The following is a 26,261-nucleotide window of genomic DNA, read 5'->3' on the forward strand; positions in this document are numbered from 1 at the left end:
CATCACAGAAACAACTGAAACAAAGATCTAAAAGCTTTTTAGCAGCAAACTTTGTGAAAACTAATATTTGTGTCATTCTCAAAACTTTTGGCCACGACTGTACATGTACAGTACAGACCAAAAGTTTGGACACACCTTCTCATTTCAAAGAGTTTTCTTATTTTCATGACTATGAAAATTGTAGATTCACACTGAAGGCATCAAAAACTATGAATTAACACATGTGGAATTATATACATAACAAACAATTGTGAAACAACTGAAAATAGTCATATTCTAGGTTCTTCAAGTAGCCACCTTTTGCTTGATTACTGCTTTGCACACTCTTGGCCTTTCTCATGATGAGCTTCAAGAGGTAGTCCCCCTGAAATGGTTTTCACTTCACAGGTGTGCCCTGTCAGGTTTAATAAGTGGGATTTCTTGCCTTATAATGGGGTTGGGACCATTCAGTTGCGTTGAGGAGAAGTCAGGTGGATACACAGATGATTGTTCTACTGAATAGACTGTTAGAATTTGTATTATGGCAAGAAAAAAGCAGCTCTAGTAAAGAAAAAAAACGAGTGGCCATCATTACTTTAAGAAATGAAGGACAGTCAGTCAGCCGAAAAAAAATTGGGGAAAACTTTTAAAGTAAGGGCTATTTGACCATGAAGGAGAGTGATGGGATGCTGCGCCAGATGACCTGGCCTCCACAGTCACCGACCTGAACCCAATCGAGATGGTTTGGGGTGAGCTGGGACCGCAGAGTGAAGGCAAAAGGGCCAACAAGTGCTAAGCATCTCTGGGAACTCCTTCAAGACTGTTGGAAGACCATTTCAGGGGACTACCTCTTGAAGCTCATCAAGAAAATGCAAGAGTGTGCAAAGCAGTAATCAAAGCAAAGGTGGCTACTTTGAAGAACCTAGAATATGACCATATTTTTAGTTTGTTTCCCACTTGTTTGTTATGTATAAAATTCAACATGTGTTAATTCATAGGTTTGATGCCTTCATAGTCATGAAAATAAGAAAACTCTTTGAATGAGAGGTTTGTCCAAACTTTTGGTCTGTACTGTACCTGTGTGCCAAATTGGTAAAGATCGTTCCAGTCGTTTGGTCACGCATAAAGAACGTCCAGACAGACGGACAAAAAACAAATTTTTATATATATGAATTGCAAATTATAGTAATAGGCGAGCACACTTCATTTGGCATATGGATAAAATTTAATTAAACCACTCATAGTATACACGTGTATATGCAGGTAAAATAAAACAATGATAAATACTAAAAACTATTAAATAAATAGATGTCCATATGTAGGGTATAAGCCTCAAAGCTATATAGTCCAGCAAAAGTTCAAAATGTAGTTCCCAATACGTGCAATGTTGGTATGCACTAGGTGGTATTAATTATGATCCCTTAGGGAAAAGTCCATAGATGTATATATGGATTTGTATCCAATAGATTGCTGTGCAAATATTGGAGGACTCAGTTATTCCCGGAGTAGCTTAGGAGATCCGCTTTATGAATAAAGTATTCCAATCGACATCAAAAGTTCAAGCCTTCATATGTTTGTAGCTTGTAATAACAGCTTAGACGTTCTTACCTTCCTCTGTATCGAGGATCCAAGACGCTGGTGTTTGTTGGCGTCTTCCTCCTTGCCTCTCTAGCCGGCTTACCCGAAATATCGCGGGAGTTTGAGCGAGACTTGCAACTTGGTCCGTGCTTGTAGCTCTTCCGGCTTGGTACAGAGGGAGGAATCTTACGGTCCTTGGTTCTTTAGTGCCGATGTCAGTTCGACTGTCCTGGCAATTCAATTTTCATAGCGTGGCCACGCTTATGACTACGGAGGTACTGTTCCCAGGTATCTGATCCGGCCCAGACGCGTTTCGGGAATAAACTATCCCTTCATCAGTGGTATCAGATCACCTGACAGCCTCCGCCTTTTATATCCAGTTAGGAACTCAAACTATGGAGATCTGGATTTTATATGGAACAAGCGATTCTCTATATGCGGTTTTCGTGCGTTTTTTTAAACGCATATGCGTTTTTTCTGCTGTATATTGCCTTTAACCCCTTACAGGCTTGTGGCATAAACTAATTTGATATTTATAGTTACTTTACAGAGTTATATCATTATAAAGTTTCATAGATGTACTCACATATCTATACCTTAAATTTCATGACAGTATAATGTCTGGTCACCATATCTTCATAAATAATATAACAATATCGATAAACATGTTAAAATGTATAAAAGAAAATAAATATAGATATAATACATGATAATATAAAATTTATTAATATGTTTTACGACTTAAAATTGAGGAAATTCATGGCGGATATATTATACAAATTTATCTGATGTCATACTACGATTTTATTCCATATAACCATGAATGATCCGTGGAAATGGAATCATAGAAACAGATGAGTAGGATATTGGAGTTGAGATGATGGAGTTGTATGGGGCTGGGGGCCCCTGTCCGAGTCAACGACGCAGTGCCAATAAATGGCCCGACTGCGGCGTATGAGTCGGCACGGGGGCACCCAGCCTACAAAAACCCAAAAATCTCTAGTTCAGCGTTCAGACCCGCTGAATTTCCTCAATTTTAAGTCGTAAAACATATTAATAAATTTTATATTATCATGTATTATATCTATATTTATTTTCTTTTATACATTTTAACATGTTTATCGATATTGTTATATTATTTATGAAGATATGGTGACCAGACATTATACTGTCATGAAATTTAAGGTATAGATATGTGAGTACATCTATGAAACTTTATAATGATATAACTCTGTAAAGTAACTATAAATATCAAATTAGTTTATGCCACAAGCCTGTAAGGGTTAAAGGCAATATACAGCAGAAAAAACGCATGTGTGTTTAAAAAAACGCACGAAAACCGCATATAGAGAATCGCTTGTTCCATATAAAATCCAGATCTCCATAGTTTGACTTCCTAACTGGATATAAAAGGCGGAGGCTGTCAGGTGATCTGATACCACTGATGAAGGGATAGTTTATTCCCGAAACGCGTCTGGGCCGGATCAGATACCTGGGAACAGTACCTCCGTAGTCATAAGCGTGGCCACGCTATGAAAATTGAATTGCCAGGACAGTCGAACTGACATCGGCACTAAAGAACCAAGGACCGTAAGATTCCTTCCTCTGCACCAAGCCGGAAGAGCTACAAGCACGGACCAAGTTGCAAGTCTCGCTCAAACTCCCGCGATATTTCGGGTAAGCCGGCTAGAGAGGCAAGGAGGAAGACGCCAACAAACACCAGCGTCTTGGATCCTCGATACAGAGGAAGGTAAGAACGTCTAAGCTGTTATTACAAGCTACAAACATATGAAGGCTTGAACTTTTGATGTCGATTGGAATACTTTATTCATAAAGCGGATCTCCTAAGCTACTCCGGGAATAACTGAGTCCTCCAATATTTGCACAGCAATCTATTGGATACAAATCCATATATACATCTATGGACTTTTCCCTAAGGGATCATAATTAATACCACCTAGTGCATACCAACATTGCACGTATTGGGAACTACATTTTGAACTTTTGCTGGACTATATAGCTTTGAGGCTTATACCCTACATATGGTCATCTATTTATTTTAATAGTTTTTAGTATTTATCATTGTTTTATTTTACCTGCATATACACGTGTATTACTATTGAGTGATTTAATTAAATTTTATCCATATGCCAAATGAAGTGTGCTCGCCTATTACTATAATTTGCAATTCCTTGTTTTGAGAGGGTGGGTGTCCCTCTAACTAGGCTAGCAGCACCTGTTCCTACATTTCGTTTGGAGTGAGCCACCATCTTTGATTTTTATATATATGAGACTAGTAGAAAGACCCTGGCTTCGCACGGGTATATTTCATCTATTTCATTTTATGTTTTTGTGTGTCTTAAAAAGATATCAACAGTTTCCCCCATAACAGTGACCTCCACAGTACCCACCCCTTTAAAAATTACCTCCACAGTGCCCGCCCCTTTAACATTGACCTCCACGGTGGCCGCCCCTTTAACATTCCGTAAAAGAAAGAGAAGGTTTCTGCCTCGGCGCAAAATCACTGGAGAAGACGATCTTAGTGCAAGAGTTATTCTTGGTTTAATAGAAACAACGCGTTTCGGGGATTACAAACTCCCCTTCATCAGGTTTCATAATTATACAATGAATATAACAAAAAGGTAGACATTTATAGATAAAACATATTAAAGAAAACGCCAAAAGACGCACCTGGGTGACGCCCCCTAAGGGAGGGGCCACCCCCCAGGTGTCATCCAATGTGCAGCTTCAGTTTTTGTAAAAAGCAAACAATGTTGTGGGTATATGACTGTTCTTTAGGAGTTAGGACTAAAATCGCTGGTATATTTGTAAAATGAGCTTTATTCTTAGCTGATATACCAGCGATTTTAGACGCACCGGGGTCAGATATACCCTATGCATCCATTTGACCTGAATGAGCTGATCTCGAGCGCTCACGACAGACCTCCTCCACCCTAGACGCCATTCCTCCAAATGAGAGTCCTCCAACTCTGGGATATCCGCCGACCATCTAACAAATGATCGCTGGATAGGAGACTCCTGCATCTTTATAATTTCACCATAAAAGGAAGAAATTAGTTTATATAATTGTTCCTTCCTAGCTACTGATTCTAGAGGACCACACTCCAAGCTCAGGGTCAAGGAGTGGAACTGTTTATCACAAGCGTGTCTCAGTTGGAGGAACCGATAAAAACTCGTCCGAGGTAACAGGAAGTCCGACCGCAAACTCTCAAAGGAGCGAAAGACCCAATCCTGGAACAGCTGTGTCAAGTACTTAAGCCCCTTCCTAGGCCAAAATTCAAAATCTGGCAAATGTAAAAGCTCAGGGAGGTGCTTGTTACGCCATAGTTTGAGTATCCATATGTGTATTCACAAACCTCGCCCAGGCCTCTATAACCGTCACCATAGCCTCTGTGTATCTCCCACTGATCAGAACTCCACCTCCCCTATAAACCAAGTTCGTTAGAGCTTCATATGAGCCAACTAGCGCTGCCTCCAGCACCACCGCCGGATTGTTGGGATCCGCTCTAATCCACCAGGAAGCATACATCAGCCGTGTCGCTATATAGTAAACATATAAGTCAGGAAGTTGCAAACCCCCCTGTAAGTAGGAGGCTTTCAACGTCTTCCTTGCTATCCTAGGGATCCGATGGCATCATAAGAATCGGGACATGACTTTGTCTAAGACATCAAAATGGGACTTCGGGACCCTCACTGGAGCCGCTCTATATACATATAATAGTTTCGGTAGCAACACCATTTTAAAGATGTTAATCCTGCCTATTAAGGTCAAGGGGAGATTTTCCCAGGCTTCTAACTTGCGTGTGACATATTCCATAGTGGGTCTCAGATTCAGATGGCAGAATTGCCGAGGGTCTCTATGTATGTGAATCCCCAAATAAAGGAAGCTATCTACCACTTTCAGGGGGGATACCGGAGAGATATCCATCCCTTCCTCTATGTCCACCATACATAGACTGGATTTAGCCCAGTTCACTCGCAATCCTGAATATCTACCATATCCATTCACCACATCTAGCAGGGTTTCTAAGGAGGGGCCAGGGTCAGCTAAGTACACCAACAGGTCATCCGCGTACAGCGATACTTTCTCTTGTATCCCAGCTATCGTCCACCCTTCTATCAAGGAGCTATTATTGATCAATTGTGTAAGAGGTTCCATTATCAGAGCGAACAGCAACGGGGACAGGGGACAACCCTGCCTTGTACCTCTGTATAATCTAAAAGGTCGGGAAAGAAAGCCATTTACTCTGATGCGCGCTGTAGGCGCCTGATACAATAGTTGGACCCATTGAATAAAGGAGGGAGGGAAGTTAAGGCGGGACATTGTCTCCCAAATAAAATGCCACTCTACCGAGTCAAAGGCTTTCTCATTATCGAGAGATGCCAGGACCCTTGAACCCGCATTATCATGCCTGACCTGCAAGTTCGTAAATAATCTCCTAAGGTTAATATCAGTTGTCTTTCCAGGCATAAAGCCAGATTGGTCGGGGTCAATAATGGATAAGACCACCCTACTAAGTCTCTTGGCCAAGATTTTAGCCAAGATTTTGGCGTCAGTATTCAGTAGGGAAATAGGTCTATATGACGCACAGTGGTCCGGAGACTTCCCAGTTTTATGAATTACCACAATGGTAGCCTCTCCAAAGGATAAAGGCAAACCACCGGAATCATATGCGTAATTAAAAAGTTTCAGTAGACGTGTAGAGTGCAACTCAACATCTAATCTGTACCATTCGACTGGGAACCCATCCGGACCAGGTGATTTCCCTACTGCCATATCTCCAATCGCAGCTTTAATTTCTTCTACATCAATAGCAGCCTCTAAAAACTTACTATCCGCCCTTGCCAATGGTGTGAGGGGGATGGTCTGAAGGAAAGATCGGATCTCATCCGGGGACAACCCAATTTTGGAGCTATACAGGTCCGCATAAAATTGAACAAATTGCTCACATATGTCCTCCGGCCGGTATACCCTCAAGCCATCCCCACAGGTGATGTGTGGGACCACCGTCTGAGGCGACTCAGTCCTAGCCAGGAACGCCAAAGCACTCCCATTCTTATCCCCATCAGCAAATATTAAACGCCTTTGATACAATAACTTCTTCTGGGTATATTCTGTTAGGTGTAAACTAAGTTTCCTCTGAGCCTCATCCCATAATCTACGGCCCTCTCCATCCGGATTTGCAATAAAAGCCTGCTCTTTCTCTACCACCTCCCCCTCTAACTTAGTCCTAGTAGCACTCATCTCCTTCCTATACGTAGCTATCGCTTGAATCAGAGTACCCCTCATTACAACTTTGAAGGCTTCCCACTCTATCAACGGGTTAGTTGAGCCCTCATTGAAATCCCAATAGTCCTTCATACCTTGCTGTACAGCCCAAACAACAGGCAGGACCTCCAGCCATTTACTATTGAGTCTCCATATTCTCTCAGCCGGTGCAAGGGGTTGTTTCAGAATTACTAACAGGGGGGCATGGTCAGAAATACCTCGTGGCAAGTAGTCAGCCACCACCAGAGAGGGCAATAGATCTCTACTAAGGAATACTAAGTCTATCCGTCAGAGCGTTGCGTGTGGGGCAGAATAACAGGAATATTGGCGCAATCCCGGATGCAAGTACCTCCAACCCTCCGTTAAATCTAATACTTCAGCCCAGGAGCTTAACGCCTCATTATGGGTATCACTAGGGCGAAGTCGATCCAACGACCGGTCTAGAGTCGCATTGTAATCCCCAAATGCAATCAGAGGCACCGGGGGCATAGATGCTACTCTTCTCATAATCTCATCCAATATTTCCCTCCGAAAGGGGGGGGGGACATAAACACCCACCACAAGGTAGTCAATGCCCCTGATTGCAGCGTGGAGAATCACAAAACGCCCCATCGTATCAGTATGCACAGAGTATGACCGGAAGGGAAGGGACTTTGCCACCAGAATTGACACACCTCTGGCCCTAGAGTTATATACAGCGTGGTATGCTGAACCTACCCAGGGCTTCTTTAACGCCAAAAGCTTCCGCCCCTGCAAATGTGTCTCCTGCAATATCAGAACGTCCGGATTGTGATTTCGCAGAAAATTAAAGACCAGAGATCGTTTAATTTTGTCATTGAGACCCCTGACATTCCAGGAGACAAACCGACAGACCGACATCATGGCGGCTTGTTAAGACAATAACCCCAGAAGTAACTGCACCACCCAAGCCATACATTCACACATTCATACCAACTTCCCAAATTTAGAGCAAGAGCCCCCAAATATGCCCGTAATATCAGGCAATGCCCCCCACCCTGCCCAGATGACCCCAACTTATCCAAGCCTAAAAACCCTCCCCCCATTTGCCTCGTTAGTAGAAAAAGGGGAACGGAGAACCCGTTTTTAACCCCACTGCTCTAGGTAAACCCTAAACTGAACCTATGCAGCAGGTTACCTCAACCATCACACATTCAGCTCCATTGATATTGCAATCATCTGAAAACATAAGATGAGACACCCAAAACATCAGATATGTAGCACTCAGCCCCTGCGGTCAAGCCAGTCCGATGCTTCTTCAGGGGTGGCGAAGAACTTCACCTGCTCTCCCTCCTGCACTCTGAGCCATGCCGGATACATCATGGCATAAATAAGTCCCTTCTCTCTTAGCCGGGTTCTCACCGCCGCGAACTGCCTACGTTGCTTCTGCACTTCTGTAGAAAAGTCCGGGTAGAAGGAAATCCGGGTGTTGTCAAAATGAATGTCCTTTAGTCGGTGAGCTGCTGCCAGAATAGCATCTCGGTCTCTGTAATTTAGGACCTTAAAGATGAAAGGACGAGATGGGGCTCCAGGAGGCAGGGGACGAGTGGGGATCCTGTGGGCTCGTTCCACCGCAAAAGTCCCTGAGAGATTTATAGGATCAAAGACTTGTTTTATAAGACGTTCCACAAACTCCTCAGGAGAGGGCCCCTCTGCTCTTTCAGGTAAACCCATAATGCGGATGTTATTCCATCTGTTACGGTTCTCGGCGTCCTCTACCTTCACCATCAGAGTCTTGACTTGATTCTGCAGAGCATTTATCGCAGAGTCATCACGTTGAACCCTGTCCTCCACATCACTCACCCTCCTTTCCACCTCAGTTGTTCTCTCTCTAATCTTATCAATATCATGTCTGAGGAGAGTAAGTTCAGCCTGGACATGGTCAATTTTGACCGTGAGCGCCGTCTGGCAGTTAGTGATGGCCGCCATAACTTTTGCAAGGTCCACTTCTGGGCGCTCAGAGGAGGTCCCAACCTCTCGATCTTCTGTTTGGCTCATATTGTCCAGCATTAGTTTAGGTGGAATAGCTGGCCCTGAGGTGCCCGTTTTCCGGCCCATAAGGTGATCTCCCTTTCACCAGTAATAGGAGTACTGGCCCTTTAAACAGCACCCTCACTCAGGGCAACAGGTCAGCAGCCGCACCACTCACTAGAAAGATTATTTTCCTTGAATCAGGAGGTACTTGCCCTACAACTCAGCCGAGCCGCACTCTCCACCCGATACAATCCTCCCAATCGTCAGATGGGTGTAGACAGGAGAGCCAAGATCCCGCGCCAGCCCTGGAGCATGAAGATGACTGTTCCCAGCGTCACAGGTAAGATGGCGCCCGCACTGTCAGACACGTGGGGGACTTCAAGCCGGCAGTCCAGCAGGGAGAGAGCCCGGGGGTCACACCGACCTGCAGCTCCAGGCCCCACCCGACTACCACCACCGGTGAGTATGATATTCGTGCGTCCCCACTTCTCCCGCTCTCACCGAGGGGTCCGCAGTGCAGGATATCGCTCCGTTCACAGGCCTCGCTCAAAGGGATCAAGCAGACAGCGACCGCAGCAGCCACAGAGCAGAAAATCTGGTTACTGGTAAACCGTGAGGTTGTGGATCACATAGGGGTGTTTCTATCAGGCCAAATGATCAGGCAACCAGGATAATACAGGATAATGTCGGAGCTGAAACGACTTGCGTCCTCACACCATGACGGTTAGGCCACGCCCGACGCGTTGTTTCTATTAAACCAAGAATAACTCTTGCACTAAGATCGTCTTCTCCAGTGATTTTGCACCGAGGCAGAAACCTTCTCTTCCTTTTACTGAAAATTTCTTTTTTGGGGGACTGGACACCCCACCGAAAAGAACAAACAATCTGCGGCTGCAGTCCTGGCTAAAAGACCTTATTACTACCAAGTCTACAGTAGAGTTGTGCCTATTTAAGCACAACCTTACAAGGTGAGTGTGGACAATTCCCACTATATTTATCTGTTTGTTTAAACAATATTACCCTATTGTGCGCTTCTCTTCTATTTTCTTCCCTCATTTGGAGGGAAATCTAGATTTGTCTTTGACAAAAGCCCCTTTAACATTGACCTCCACAGTGGCCCCCCCTTTAACAGTGCCTGCCCCTTTAACAATGACCTCCACAGTGCCCGCCCCTTTAACAGTGACCGCCCCTTTAGCATTGACCACCCCTTGAACAGAGACCTCCACAGTGCCCGCCCCTCTAACAGAGACCTCCACAGTGCCCGCCCCTTTAACAGCGACCTCCACAGTTCTCCCCCCTTTAACAGTGACCTTCATAGAGGCTGCCCCTTTAACAGTGACCTTTACAGTGACTTCCAAAGTGCCCACCCCTTTAACAGTGACCTCCACAGTGCTCGCCCCTTTAACAATGACCTCCACAGTGCTCGCCCTTTAACAGTGACCTCCACATTGCCTGTCCCTTTAATAGTGCCCACCCCTTTAACAGTGACTTCCACAGTGCCCGCCCCTTTAACAGTGACCTCCACAGTGCCCGCCCCTTTAACATTGATCACCCCTTTAACAGTGAACTTCATAGTGGCTGCCCCTTTAACAGTGACATTTACAGTGCCCGCCCCTTTAGCAGTGATTTTTACAGTACCTGCCCCTTTAAAAGTGACCTCCACAGTGCCCGCTCTTTTAACATTGACCACCCCTTTAACACTGAACTTCATAGTGGCCGCCCCTTTAACAGTGACCTCCACATTACCCGCACCTTCAACATTGACCACCCATTTAACAGTGTCCTTCATAGAGACTGACCCTTTAACAGTGACCGTCCCTTTAACAGTGACCTCCACAGTGCCCACCCCTTTATCATTGACCAACCCTTTAACAGTGACCTTCATAGTGGCTGCCGCTTTAACAGTGACCTTTACAGTGCCCGCCCCTTTTAACAGTGACTTCCACACTGCCCACCCTTTTAACAGTGCCCTCTACAGTGCCCGCCCCTTTAACATTAACCACCCCTTTAACAGTGACCTTCATAGTGGCCGCCTCTTTAATAGTGACCTCCATAGTACCAGCCCCTTTAACAGTGACTTCCACAGTGCCCGCACTTTTAACAGTGCCCTCCACAGTGCCCACCCCTTTAACATTGACCACCACTTTAACAGTGACCTTCATAGTGGCCGCCCCTTTAACAGTGACCTCCACAGTACCAGCCCCTTTAACAGTGACTTCCACAGTACCCGCCCCTTTAACAGTGAAGTCCACACTGCCTACGCCTTTAACAGTGACCTCCACAGTGCCTGCCCCTTTAATAGTGACCTTCACAGTGTCTGACCCTTTAACAGTGACCTGCACAGTGCCAGCCCCTTTAACAGTGACCTCCAGAGTGCTCGCCCCTTTAACAGTGACCACCCCTTTAACAGTGACCTCCACAGTGTCCACCCCTTCAACAGTGACCTCCACAATGCCTGCCCCTTTAAAACTGACCATCCCTTTAACAGTGACCTTCATAGTGGCTGCCTTTTTAACAGTGATCTCTACAGTGCCTGCCCCTTTAACAGTGACCTCCACAGTGTCGGCCCCTTTAACAGTGACCTACACAGTGCCCGCCCCTTTAACAATGACCACCCCATTAACATTGACCTTCATAGTGGCCTCCCCTTTAACAGTGACCTCCACAGTGCCAACCCCTTTAACAGTGACCTCCACAGTGCCAACCCCTTTTACGGTGACTGCCCCTTTAACATTGACTTCCACATTGCCCGCCCCTTTAACAGTGACCTCCACATTGCCCATCCCTTTAATAGTACCTGCCCCTTTAACAGTGACCTCTATAGTTCCCGCCCCTTTAACTTTGACCACCCCTTTAACAGTGACTTTTATAGTGGCCGCCCCTTTAACAGTGACCTCCACAGTACCCACCCCTTTAACAGTGACTTCCACAGTGACTTCAGCTTTAACAGTGACCTCCGCAGTTCCTGCCCCTTTAATAATGATCTCCACAGTGCCCGCCCCTTTAACAGTGAACTCAACAGTGCCCGTCCATTTAATAGTGGCCCCTGCCCCCCATGTATGTAGCAGTGTAGTTGTGCCGTCATAAATAATATGACTTAAAGGGAACCTGTCACCAGTTTTATGGTGTCCTAACTAAGGGCAACATAAATACCGTATATACTCGAGTATAAGCCGACCCGAATATAAGCCGAGGCCCCTAATTATACCCCCAAAAAATGGGAAAAATTATTGACTCGAGTATAAGACTAGGGTACATATAGCATCTTATGCTGGTCCCCCTCATGGCCCCATGTGTCCCCTCATGTGTCCTAAACTGCGCACATAACTGGCTTTGTGTGTAAAGTATTTTACTAGTGTGTGAAACAATCTCTCTCCTATTGATAACATGGCCGCCTCTGTACTCACTGTCACTATGAATGCACTGCAGCGAGCGGCCCGGCCGGCGCGTGACTGACGTCACTTAGTAACGCTCCTCCCACTTCAGGAAGCAGGAGCGTTACTAAGTGACGTCAGTCACGCTCCCGCTCGCTGCAGTGCATTCATAGTGACAGTGAGTACAGAGGCGGCCATGTTATCAATAGGAGAGAGATTGTTTCACACACTAGTAAAATACTTTACACACAAAGCCAGTTATGTGAGCGGGGCCCCTTTATATATAATCGCGGCATTTTCGGGTCGGCCAAATCGCTCCTACTGGGAGCTTAACAGAGGTGCCGCGCGGACGTGCTGGGAGCTGACCGGAGCAGCTGTAAAGGTAAGTAACAGCTTCTCCGGCCCCCAACAACATGTCATGGTCTGTATTATGGCAATGTAAGTTGCCATAATACAGACCTAGACTCGAGTATAAGACGGTATATGTGCCAAAAAACTCGTCTTATACTCGAGTATATACGGTAAGTGACTGATTCTCTTAGCACAATGCTGGGTCACTTTCTTTAATTGACCCAGTCAATCTGCCAACATCTTGTATTGAAAAGCTCCAGCTGATAATGATGAGTCCTGAATATTCATGAGCTCCTGACTCTCCCCGCCCACCCGCTGCTGAATGACAGTTTGTTTCCATAGGAATCAGCAGCAGGTGGGCAGGGGAGTGGCTATAGCTCTGAATTAAATATACGCTGGACTCAATGACATCACGCTGGACTCAAATCAGCTCATTAGCATGTGGCATCTTTGTGTGTATATTATGAGTTAACCATCTGTCACACCAGTAAGTGAATACCTCTAAGGCACTTTTTAGTAGTTAATGATTGTATATAATTAGTTAGATTATAATCAAATATCCACATGACAGGTTCCCTTTAATATTTAAGACCCTGCGAACTGCTAAAACCTGTGATCAGTTGTTATGGCAACCTGGAGTAGAACCTGCAAGCTTCTATTGGCTAATAAGGGACATGTGACTGTGTAAATGGCAGTTTGGATTTAAGTGAAAGGCTTGCTGGCTTCTATTGGCTAATGCAGGTCATTTTTTGGGTATAAATGGAAATATACAGAGGCTCTACTGTCAGAAATTCACGGATAGGTGCTCTCTCCGATTAGGCAGCACCTTTTGCCGAAGTGGTAGATAAACAAATGGATATAAAATGGAGGGCACTCAAATGTCTAGGTACACATATGGATAAATCATAAATTATTTATTAGAAGTAAAATTGTAAACCACAAGGGTGTGAACAAGTGGTTCCAAATCATTGGCGTCAGGGTAGTTTCAGCCACAATGCGTAATACTATTGCATAAAACCACAGGGGTGTAAAAAGGTGGTTCCAAATGAGTGGCGTCGCAGTTATTTGAGCCACAATGCTGTTCCTATGTAAATCACAAGGGTATAGACAGGTGGTTCCAAATAAGTGGCGTAAGGATAACTTGAGCCACAGTGCACAGTGTTCTTATATCCTGATAAAAGTTAATACTAGTACAGGTGATCAGTCTGTCTAGTATATTAAAATATATGTAAAATCCACGTTGGAGTGGGCTTGTATGTGCCCAGCTATGTGTAACGTGTGTATCCGGATATGAAAAAAATTATATAAAATAAAATAAAATTCACTGTAAAAGCGATGAAGGCAAATTGTATTCTATTACGGTGTTACAATTCCTTGTTGTGTCCAGGTAGATGGGGGCAGTCTATTATATATTAAGGCTGGAACAGTCTTACCCCATCGGAGAGATGTCCGGATAGGTGGTATATGCTGGCAGTGGTCCGATCCTGGGGAGCGTTGGTGCGCACGTCGACTTCTTCAGCTTCTCTGTCTGTAGTGGTGTCTCCTCCTTCCGGTATCCTTGGTGGCGTCCCACGTGGTGTAGAGGATGGCGTCTCGTGTTGCTCGGGGTGAGTCTCCCGCGTCTCTGGTTACGTCCCACGTGGTGCAGAGGATAGCGTCTCACGTGACTCGGGACGTATTTCCGTCACTTCGGTCAGCTGACTGGACACGTCACCTATTGTAGCCGGCTCTATTGGTAGCTTTTGCAGTCTTTCTTAATAGAACCAGATAAAATATAGCTGTAAAAACCGTATACGGCTCAAGCAACTGTCTGAATAGGGACCAAACGCGTTTCGGTGCACTCTTGCACCTTCATCAGTGGCTGCGTTTTTTGGGTATATCTCAGGAACGGTACGTCCTAGAGAGCTGAGATCGGTTTTGTCATTTTGTCGCGCGTAAAGAACTTCCAGACAGACAGACAGACATCTAGACAGACAGACAGAAACTCATATATATATATATATATATATATATAAAAAAGAGATATATGACTAATTAATTGCCTAATATACAGATCAAAATATACCAGCAAGTTAGAATTTAGTTGCCTGAAAGAAGTTAGCGGTTACAGCTCAGAAACCAGGGACGGTTAGGTCCTCTCTCCTCATGTATTTCCTTTCTCCTGTTTCTCATCTGCTCTCCCCTCTTGTCGTCTCATATCTTTTATCTCCCTCCTGAAAAGAGGGCTTGATTTGGTCTTCCACATGACTAATGACATCATAGTGTATCCCTTTGCTACTTGATTTTTAATTCAACTCAACCACATGGGGGCACTAGGGTTCTATGTAAAAGTTTGTGTAATTACAATTAATTCTAATATTTTCTAAAGATCCACCAGAAAGATAACCTTTGACCTAAGTTTTGGACAAAGTCCTGAATATGGGGGAAAAAGACATTAATGTATACTAACTGTCAGACATCTAGTCTGCTTATAGATATACTACTTCAAATCCATCTTCCAAAAACACTTAATCTTCCTACTCCACATACTTTGAAAATGATGTAATAAGTTCCTATCATTATTCACAGTTTACGACCAGAGAATGTTTATGTAAAGACTCCTGACTCTTTCCTTGTAATTCTCTGTCTTGGACAATTAAACTTGCATAGACCTTCTAGCAATCAGACAAAATGTCTATCATGTCCATATACCAATCTGTCATTAATATGTATACGCCTTTAAAATATTGATTCCTTTCGGCCCAAAATTTCTGACAATACCTCTGTGCCCGCATGGTAGCTCACATGTACCTATCCCTGTTCAATCCAGCTTATGCCCAGTCCCTAGAGGTTTCCCCTGATGAGTCTTTTTTCCCCCATCTAAAAGCGAAACATGTATGTAGGAAAAAGATAGGATAGGGCTAACCAGGGCCAGTTTATTTAGGGTAAGGTGCCGGACGTGGTCGCCCTTGTCAGGGCGCTTGCTCCGTGGTTAGGCCATCAGGGCCATCATAGCACCCACCCTGCAGGATTATCATAGGGATAATCTTTCCCATACCCTGTCATATGTCTAGAATTTATCTCAGGGACAGTCGCCTTCTTTGTTCTCCTGGGATCATGAATGCACCTCAGAACCTATCAATGGAGTTGTAGGACAATTGGTTTCATATTTGTGTCCCGCCGTGCACCTTTATTCCCACCATTATTCTTTATGTTATTGTATGTGTACTCACTTGTTGATTTATCTTAAGGACCATCTATGTTATTGCTAATAGTAAAAGTTATGTTTTATCTTTTTCAAATAACTTTGGATCGCTATTCTAGTGTAAAAATGGTCAATTTCAAGTGATCCCGGAGTTATTGCATTATCTTTTGTTTCTTCTTATGTGTCACTTTAGCAGAGAATAACAAAACTGTACTAGTTTTGCTCATCCAAGTAATTCCGACAATGTCTTAGTCAAATATTGTGCTTTATCACACTGAAAGAAATTGCTTATATTTATTAAAAATTCTATATATACACTGAGCAAAAATATAAACGCAACACTTCCGGTTTTGCTCCCATTTTGCATGAGCTGAACTCAAAGATTTGAAACATTTTCTACATACACAAAAGACCCAATATTATTCACAAATCTGTCTAAATCTGTGTTAGTGAGCACTTCTCCTTTGCCGAGATAATCCATCCCACCTCACAGGTGTGGCATATCAAGGTGCTGATTAGACAGCATGAATATTGCACATTATATATATGTATATATATATATATATATATATATATATATATATATATAGAGAGAGAGAGAGAGAGAGAGAGATATCAAAATCTTTTTATATATGTAAATATATTTCCATGCGCTTAGTTTTATGTTAAATATCTATCAATTGAGGCACGAAGTCATCTGAATCAAAACGTAGGCAATCTTTATTTCCTTCCGACAGTGAAACAACCAAATAACACACGATACAATGTTGTCAAGCTCTGCTAAGCAGCTGTCTGATTATACTAGGAGTCCAGGCTTTATATAAGGTTCCTTATGTGAGTAATAAAGAAATAAGCTATATAAAAAATAATCACTGTAACTAGGCAGTTTAGTCGATACTTTGCATAGAACATACAGTGGGGAAAATAAGTATTTGATACACTGGCGATTTTACAAGTTTTCCCACCTACAAAGAAAGGAGAGGTCTGTCATTTTTACCATAGGTACACTTTAACTGTGAGAGACAGAATCTATAAAAAAAAAAAATCCAGAAAACCACGTTGTATGATTTTTAAATAATTCATAAAATTAATTCAAAGTATTTGATCACCTACCAACCAGCAAGAATTCTGTCTCTCACAGACCTGTTAGTTTCTCTTTAAGAAGTCCTCCTACTCTGCACTCATTACCTGTATTGAGTGCACCTATTTGAACTCATTACCTGTATAAAAAGACACCTGTTCACACACTCAATCAATCACACTCGAACCTCTCCACCATGTCCAAGACCAAAGAGCTGTCTAAGGACACTAGGGACAAAATTGTAGACCTACAAAAGTCTGGGATGGGCTACAGGACAATAGGCAAGCAGCTTGGTGAGAAGGCAGCAACTGTTGGCGCAATTATTAGAAAATGGAAGAAGCACATGATGACTGTTAATCTTCCTCGGTCTGGGGCTCCATGGAAGATCTCACCTCGTGGGGTAAGGATGATTCTGAGAAAGGTCAGGAATCAGCCCAGAACTACACAGGGGGACCTGGTCAATGACCTGAAGAGAGCTGGGCCCACAGTCTCAAAGAATAATAACACACTACACCATTATGGATTAAAATCCTGCAGGGCACGCAAGGTCCCCCTACTCGTGCCAGCACATGCCCAGGCCCATTTGATGTTCGCCACTGACCATCTGGATGATCCAGAGGAGGCATGGAAGAAGGTCATGTGGTCACATGAGACCAAAATAGAACTTTTTGGTATCAACTCCACTCGCTGTCTTTGGAAAAAGAAGAAAGAGTACAACTCCAAGAACACTGTCCCAACCATGAAGCATTTTTCTTAGATTCTGTCTCTCACAGTTGCAGTGGACCTACGATAAAAATGACAGACCTCTCCATTCTTTGTAGGTGGGAAAACTTGCAAAATCGCAAGTATCGAATACTTATTTTCCCCACTGTATACCAGCATGTTATATATACAGTTATGTTATATATATTCTATAGAATGACAGGATGTTCTATAAACTGTTGACCCAGATGTTCTCTGTGGTTGTGCTTTATTACCCACATCAACAGTCTTCACAAAAATCACTTTGTTAACCCTTAAAATTATATGAATTTCAAAAACTTTTCCAACATTGTGTAGTGGATGGATCTGGTTATATTGGAGCTGCTCCCACTGAAGTGATTGGTAACCGCCCCTGTCTACGGCACAATAGATGGAGCTATCTTATACTTATACTGATACTTATGGCCTATCCAGGCGACAGGCCATCGAGATCACATTACTAAAAAAAAACTTTAATGACATACGCATTGGTTTAATGGTCCAAGCATAATTTTTACTTCTTGTGCTAGCCACCAAATTTTTGCTATTGTTTTCTTTGTTGTGGTCATTTTGAAAGGGGCGACCATGATGACAGGTTCGGCAGATGTGGGCTGTTTTTCTATTTGGGCTGAATCCACCGCTGATCTGATATTATTGACCTCTCCTGAGGATGGACTATATATCACTAGCAGAAGGACCCGCACAGGTATATTTTATCTATTTAATTTAATGTTTGTGTGTGTCATTAAAAGATAGACAGTATCCCCCATAACAGTGACCTCTACAGTACACCGCCCCTTTAACAGTGAACTCCACAGTTCCTCAACCCTTAAAATGTGATCTCCACAGCAGACCCATCCCCTTAACTTTGATCTATATAGTAGCCCGCTCCTTTAACAGTGAGTTTCACAGCACCCCACTCCCTTGACATTGACCTCAGCAGGGGCACACCCCCTTAACAGTGACCTATACAGCACCCCACCACTTAACACTGACCTCCATAGGGGACTGTCCCCTTATCTGTGACCTCCACTGTTCCCTGACCTCTTAACAGAGACCTCCACAGCACCTGTCCCTTAACAGTGACCTCACAGTACCCTGTTGACTTAAAAGGGACCTCCAAAGCAGCTGCCCCTTTAATATTGGCCCTGCCATGCTAACAGTGAACTCCATAGTGCCCGCCCCTTTAACAGTGACCACCACAGCGGCCTGCACCCTTAACAGTAACATCCACAGTAAATGCCCCTTTAACAGGGACCTCCACAGTGCCCACCCCTTTAAAAGTGACCTCCACAGTGGCCTGCCCCCTTAACAGTAACATCCACAATGAGCACCCCTTTAACAATGACCTCCACAGTGTCCGCCCCTTTCATAGTGACCTCCACACAGTCCTGCCCCTTTAACAGTGACCTTCACAGTGCCTGCCCCTTTAATAGTGGCCCCTGGCCCCTTAACAGTGACTTCCACAGCGCCCTGCCTCTTTAAGGCTAGGGCTACATGATTTTGTCGTACCAATGTCGCGCAACAACTTTTATAATGATAGGCTATGATGTTGCACTGCGACCTGCTGCGACTGCGACACGACATCACAAAAGGGTTACACAAAAAATCCATCCAAGATAGAGGCATGTAGCAGTGTAGTTGTGCCCTATGTGTCGTGCGACTTATTGTTGTCGTGTAACCCTAGCCTAAAGCTGATCTACAGCAGTGAAGAAAAATGGCTGGGTTGTTATGGAAACCTGGTGCAAAACTGTGGCTAAGGGCCTGTGAGCCTCTATTGGCTGATAAGGGACATGTGACTGTGTGTATGGCAGTTGGGATATGAAGAGAAAGACTTGCAGGCTAATGCAGGTCATTTTTTTGGAATATCTAAGGAACGGTACGTCCTAGAGAGCTGAGACCCCCCACAAGATTTCTTTCCAGGTAGCAAGGGATGTGTATACCAAGTTTCATTGAAATCGATGGTTGCGTTTTTGAGTGATCGCAGAACGAACATACAGACATATATACGTCCTTCTTTATATATTTAGATTTTGATACTTTTAAAATATATTTTGGCAGGTGGGACATTTACACATCACTGTAACTGGGGCATCCCGATGTGGCTAGTGATACTTCTGCACCATAACGGCCCCTGTCTGGCAAAGTAGAAACACTACTGTATGTGCACAAAACAAGCAATCACCTATACAATATATTAAGGGGCAGTGTCCAAAACCATCCATGAGAACAGTAAAGGATCACTACCCCCCGAGGTATTGTCATTACTTCTAGAAATATTGTCAGGTGTAAGACATCCTATTAAAACCCCAAACAAAACTGTAACTGCGCCCATGGAACAGCCTGAATATTAGAGATCCTCCAAATAAAACATATCATCTCCGTATCACCATACAATAATAGGAATGGGAATAGTCATAGGAAACAAAATGATCAAAAATGCAACATATCCAATAAATAAATTTGATATCAAGTTATCTTCAATAAAACTAAACAATCCAGAGCTGGTGGGACATACAATAAATAATAATTAAGCATTCCCCCACTGGTAAATTCATGCGAGATAAGTGAAACACATGACTTCTACAAATACAGGGGTGGCGGGGACCCCACTTGTTGGATTTATCTACAGGTACATTTTGGTCAGGGTGTTCAGATTAAGATGGTATGCCTTTAGGAGGGCGAGTAATGGCTTCTATATAATGAGGCAATCCTCACCCGGGTCACTTTTTGGGAGAACTTGCACTAATGCAACATCACTAATGAAATGTGCCCAGTAAGACCAGAGCTGACGGTTTCCTGACAAGCCCATATTTGATGTAATATAATGTTACAAATACTTATAGGGATAGAACAGACCGGTGCTGGAATAGGGAGATCGTTATCTTTTAATATCAGTCCCTGGTTTTGTGCTTCACCAGGTATGGTTGAAAGATACACTACTCCCATAGATTTATGATGTGTCATGCAGACACTCTTATCAGTGGTGGCCCCTCTCTCTATTACCACCCCTGTGCTGTCCTCATACTCAGTGGAAAGCCTGCAGACATCCTATTTGTCATTCCACTTGACTGCAAGTAACTGGCCATTTACAAGTGTGAATGACACCCCTTTTTCCATATGTCTGGACACCAGCTCTTGTGGGAATCCAGTTTTATGAGGATGGCTTTTCTTATGTGTGAATTCTTTGATATCTAAAACTTTTACCACAATCTGAACATGAAAATGGCTGCTCTCCTGTGTGAATTCTCTGATGTGTAACAAGATGCGATTTTTGGTGATAACTTTTACCACATTCTGAACATGAAAATGGCTTCTCTCCTGTGTGATATCTCTGATGTGCAACAAGATGTGATTTCTGCTTAAAACATTTCCCACATTCTGAACATGAATATGGCTTCTCTCCTGTGTGAATTATCTTATGGCTACGAAGAGCTGATTTATTGTTAAAACATTTACCACATTCTGAACATGAATATGGCTTCTCCCCTGTGTGTATTCTCTGATGTACAACAAAAGGCGAATTCTGCCTAAAACATTTACCACATTCTGAACATGAATATGGCTTCTCTCCTGTGTGTTTTCTCTGATGTGCAACAAGATCTGATCTTTGCTTAAAACATTTAGCACATTCTGAACATGAATATGGCTTCTCTCCTGTGTGATTTCTCTGATGTATAACAAGATTTGATTTTTTTAAAAAACATTTACCACATTCTGAACATGAAAATGGCTTCTCCCCTGTGTGATTTCTCTGATGTATAACAAGAGATGTTTTATGCTTATACAATTTACCACATTCTGAACATGAAAATGGCTTCTCCCCTGTGTGATTTCTCTGATGTATAACAAGAGACGATTTCTGCCTAAACCATTTATCACATTCTGAACATGAAAATGGCTTCTCCCCTGTGTGACTTCTCTGATGTGTAACAAAAGCTGATTTATACTCAAAACATTTCTCACATTCTGAACATGAAAATGGATTCTTCCCTGTGTGACTTCCCTGATGTGCAACAAGAGCTGATTTATACTTATAACATTTACCACATTCTGAGCATGAAAATGGCTTCTCCCCTGTGTGAATTCTCTGATGTACAACAAAAGTCGATTTCTGCCTAAAACATTTACCACATTCTGAACATGGATATGGCTTCTCTCCTGTGTGAATTCTCTGATGTATAACAAGAGTTGATTTATGCTTAAAACATGTACCACATTCTGAACATGAATATGGCTTCTCTCTTATGTGATCACCTCTTCTGTGACTTTCATTTTGTGTTACAGTATGTGATGAATCAGAAGATCGGACCTGTTTAAAATGATCAAATGATAAATTTTTCCTGTGAATGGATGAGGGTATATCTTGGATATTGGCATGCTTTTCAAATGTATCTCGTGTGATAAAACAATGATCTACTTCAAAATCTGAGGATACCAGATGTTTCTCTAAGTTCCTGGTACAGTCATCTGCCAAGAATAAAACACATTTTATTATTGATAAATAATATACCAAAATATTCTATTGAAATTTTATAACATTTCCATATAAAAAAAATCCACAGAAAGTACAAGGCATGGGGCAGAATTCAAGTATCAATTGACTAAAACAGTGGTGGCCAAACAGACCACAATCTAATAGGAGACCAAGAAGCATAACTAGAAATGGTTGGCCCTCACCTTAAGCAATGTCCCTGCAACCCCCACCCAATCAGTCATTTGAAAGATAAATAAATAAAACATTTACTAGCATTGGACAAGAGGCCATGAATGGAATGTCCCCTTACTGCCCCACACACTAGTTATCTTCCCTCGGTGTCCCTTTCACAGTGGAATTCCCCCTTAGTGCCCTCTTCACAGTACTTATGCTCCCTAAGTGCCCCCACTCAGTAGAATGTCCCCTTGTTGTCTCCAAACAGTAGTTATGCCCCCTTAATGCCCCTACTGAATAACTATGGCCCATTTCTGTGCCCCCTGCAGTAGTGCTGTCTTTTAGTGTCCCTTTTACATCAGTGAAGCTCCTATACTATGAATAAAATGAATAAAGTAATACCGAGCACATCATGCTCTTCCCAGCAGCAGACGTGATGTGATGACATCATCTCTCCTGCTGAGCTGAGGAGAGCGCACAGGCCGGGGATTATCTCAGGTCTGTGCGCTCTCCCTCTCAGCCCAGCAGGTACAATGACATCACTGTATCACACCTGCTGCTGGGGAGAGTGCAGGCCGGGGAATGAGACCTGGGCTATAATGGATGACAGATACAGCACCTGGACTCGGAGGGAGGGAGGAGAGTAGAATGGATAGTAGGAAGCACAGTCCTGTCACTGACCATTGGGGAGCTCCTCAACATGTTTTTTTCCTTTAGATATAATTACTATTGATAATATGCAGAGTAAGGGTACTTTCACACTTGCGGCAGATGTTTCCGTCAGGCAGTTCCGTCGTCAGAACTGCCTGCTGGATCCATCAATACGGATGAAAACTGATGGCATTTGTCAGATGGATCCGGATGCGGATCTGTCTGACAAATGCATTGACATACCAGATCCGTCTCTCCAATGTTATCCGGAAAAACGATTCTGGTATAAATTTTATATTGCATTTTTAAAGGTCTGCGCATGAAAGTCGGATCCGTTTTGCCGGAACACTTAATGCCGGATCCGACACTAATAAACTTCAATGTAAATTAATTCCGGATCCGGCATTCCTGTAAGTGATCAGTATTTTTCGCTGGAGATAAAACTGCAGAATGCTGCGGTATTTTCTCTGTCCAAAAAACGTAAAAGGGACTGAACTGATGCATCCTGAACAGAAAGTTCTCCATTCAGAATGCATTAGGATAAAACTGATCAGTTTTTTCCCGGTATTGAGCTCCTGTGACGGAACTCAATACCGGAAAACAAAAACGCTAGTGTGAAAGTACCCTTAGTCACTTGGGTCCTGATATCTTGGGGTCTTTATTGACCGGCAGGTAGGAAATATCTGGTGTTCAGTGGTGAGACTTTTTTGTATGACCTCTTAAGGCTACATTCACACAACAGCGGGAAAAAAGGCCATTTTTCAACAATTTTTTGATGATGAGCCATTACTTGATGATAATTTAGAGGATTTTTAGAGATGAGCGAATTTCATATTTTGAAATTCATTCACACCTTCCATGACGGAATGCATAATGTAATACCTTTAGAGGCATTCCGTTATTCATTCCGTCATAATAGAAGTCTATGGACTGCAAAACGGATCCGTTCTGTTTCCGTTATGCAGGGGAGTCCTCTCCTGATCCCGAGTCCTCTCCTGCATAACGGAAACGGAACGGATACGTGTTGCAGTCCATAGACTTCTATAATGACAGAATGAATAACGGAATGCCTCTAAAGCCATTCCATTATGCATTCAGTCATAGAATTGCAGTATGGTCCGTGGTAACGGAATCCATAACGCAATTCACCTTTTACCAATAAACGAAGCGTGAGCGAATTTCATAAGATTACCAATCCCTGCAGTATACATAATGTTCCCTGGGCGCTCCTGATCAGTAATAATTAATCATTTACTTGCACACGCAGAGACGGTCGCTCTTCATTTGGTGCTAAAGCACCTACACTCTCAGTGGGATAATGTCACCATGTGCTACTAAGCAATAATGCTGGGAGAGCATGGTGATGTCATCATGTTGGTAGCACAGATCCTTCAGCACCAAGAGACGAACAACTGCCTCTGTATGTGCAAGCGGATAATGCAATTTATTTTTATTTTAACCCCTAAAAGGCCATTTTACACTAGTGTACCCATTTTAAACGGCCATTACATGGATGCTCTCCTGTAGAGTGGCCATTAAAAACGGTCACATTGGTTTAAATGGGGTCCATCTGGCAGTGAAAACAGCCACAAACAGGACATGTCCCATTTCTAACAACCACAATTCACTGGCCTTAAGAAAAAAAAAATGTGAATAGCGCCATTTTTTTATAGTCTTTTTATTGATTTTTCAAAGAGTACGACAACTCCAAGAACAGTAAAACAGTTATACATATTACATTAAGTCCAGTGCTGTCCACAGAGCAGATCAAAAGCACAGTGCAAAGTTAGGTGTGCAAAAATAAAAATAAAAAACACCACTCAGAAAAAGTGGTACCAAAACACTGGCATTAGAAATAAAATGCACAGAAAATAGTCACCCATACACACTAGCACTCACTCCCCCACAGTACCAAAAAGAGAACCCTAAGTATTAAGGTAACACCTTTTGAGCGTTAATCCAAGGATCCCATATTTTAAGGAATCAGTCAGAGGTTCCCCCATGTTCATAAACAAGCTTATATAACACTAGATAAGAATTAACTAATTGTATCCAGTGTTGCATAGTGGGAGTATTGGGGGTCTTCCAGTTCAGAAGGATAGTTTTTCTCGTGTAATACAAGAGTAACTTGTATAATCGTCTACCATACTTAGTGGGGATAACATCGTTAACTAGTCCTAAAAGACTCCGACGGTGTGCAAACATCTGGAAAGCCAATTTTGCCATTTATGTAAGTATGAATCTCCTTCCAGAAGCTTAGAATAATCGGACACTGCCACACCATATAAAAGAAACAGCCACTCATGTCCGCAACGTGTACATTGAGGACTAGGTCATTTACGCATCTTAAACAATCTACCAGGTGTATAGTACACCCCATGTAGCCATTTCAACTAAATTAGTTGATCTCTGGCACTAACAACTGTGGTCTCCACGTGTGACTTAGTTCCCTTACATGTGAGGCCTCCAAATTGTCAAATTGCCTTTCTCACCACCTCCTCAATAGGGCCACATTCCAGTCTCAATGGATCTTTCCCGAATTGAGTATGACAAGCATGTCTGAGCTGAAAGAATCTATATAGACAGTGTTGGGGCAAATTAAATTCCTGCTTCAGACTATTAAATGACTTAAATAGACCCTTATAAAGTTGTGTAAGATATCGCGGGCCTCTCTGAGGCCAGAATTCAAAATCAGTCAGAGAGAACAATTCTGCCAAGCCACTATGCCTCCAACGGTATATACGGAGACCAACTCTCCTCATCATTCTTAACTATATGTACACTCCCCCACTTGACCCAGATCACCACGGTGGCAGCCATTGTAGGGGTATAATGATCCGTATAACAAGCCCTCTTTCTGTACACTAGATTTGTAAGGGTCTCATAAGAACCCACTAGAGCAGCTTCCAACACCACTGCTGGATTGCTCGCGTCAGCTCTAATCCACCACACGCATAACTCAGTAGTACCTAAGCCCCCCCTTCCCCCCTGTGCATAAGACGCCTGAAGAGCGTGCCTCGCTATTCTCGGAAAAAGCTTATGCCACAAAAAGGGAATAAACACTCTATCCATAAGAACAAAATGCCTCTTAGGCGGCGCTACCGGAGCTGCTCTATACAGATATAACAATTTAGCCAGGAGGATCATTTTTATGACATTAATACGACCTACCAGAGTTAATGGCAGATTTTCCAATGCCTCGATTTCCTTAGTGATATATTCCATGGTAGGAATTACATTAAGCTGGTAAAATTTTGCAGAGTCCCTATGGATATTAATCCCTAAAAACTTAAACTGCTCTTCAACTTGGAGTTTAGGTTGCTGCGAAATGTGAATAGGATCAAAATCATCAATCAAACAAAGACTCGATTTGGCCCAGTTCACCCGTA

At 43.1% G+C, this 26,261-nt stretch overlaps 1 protein-coding gene across 1 annotated transcript in view; it reads right to left on the reverse strand.

Annotated features, from left to right (window-relative positions):
* The window catches only part of LOC121003516 (zinc finger protein 208-like), a 2,651,670-nt gene that overhangs the window by 384,636 nt on the left and 2,240,773 nt on the right, over positions 1-26,261 (reverse strand). The window contains exon 7 of the mRNA XM_040435418.1: positions 20,790-21,781. Coding sequence (XP_040291352.1) covers positions 20,790-21,781 — 992 coding nt within the window. The remainder of the gene's footprint in view (positions 1-20,789; positions 21,782-26,261) is intronic.

This window comes from Bufo bufo, chromosome 6, assembly GCF_905171765.1.
Source record: "Bufo bufo chromosome 6, aBufBuf1.1, whole genome shotgun sequence".
NCBI classification, from domain to species: Eukaryota; Metazoa; Chordata; class Amphibia; order Anura; family Bufonidae; genus Bufo; species Bufo bufo.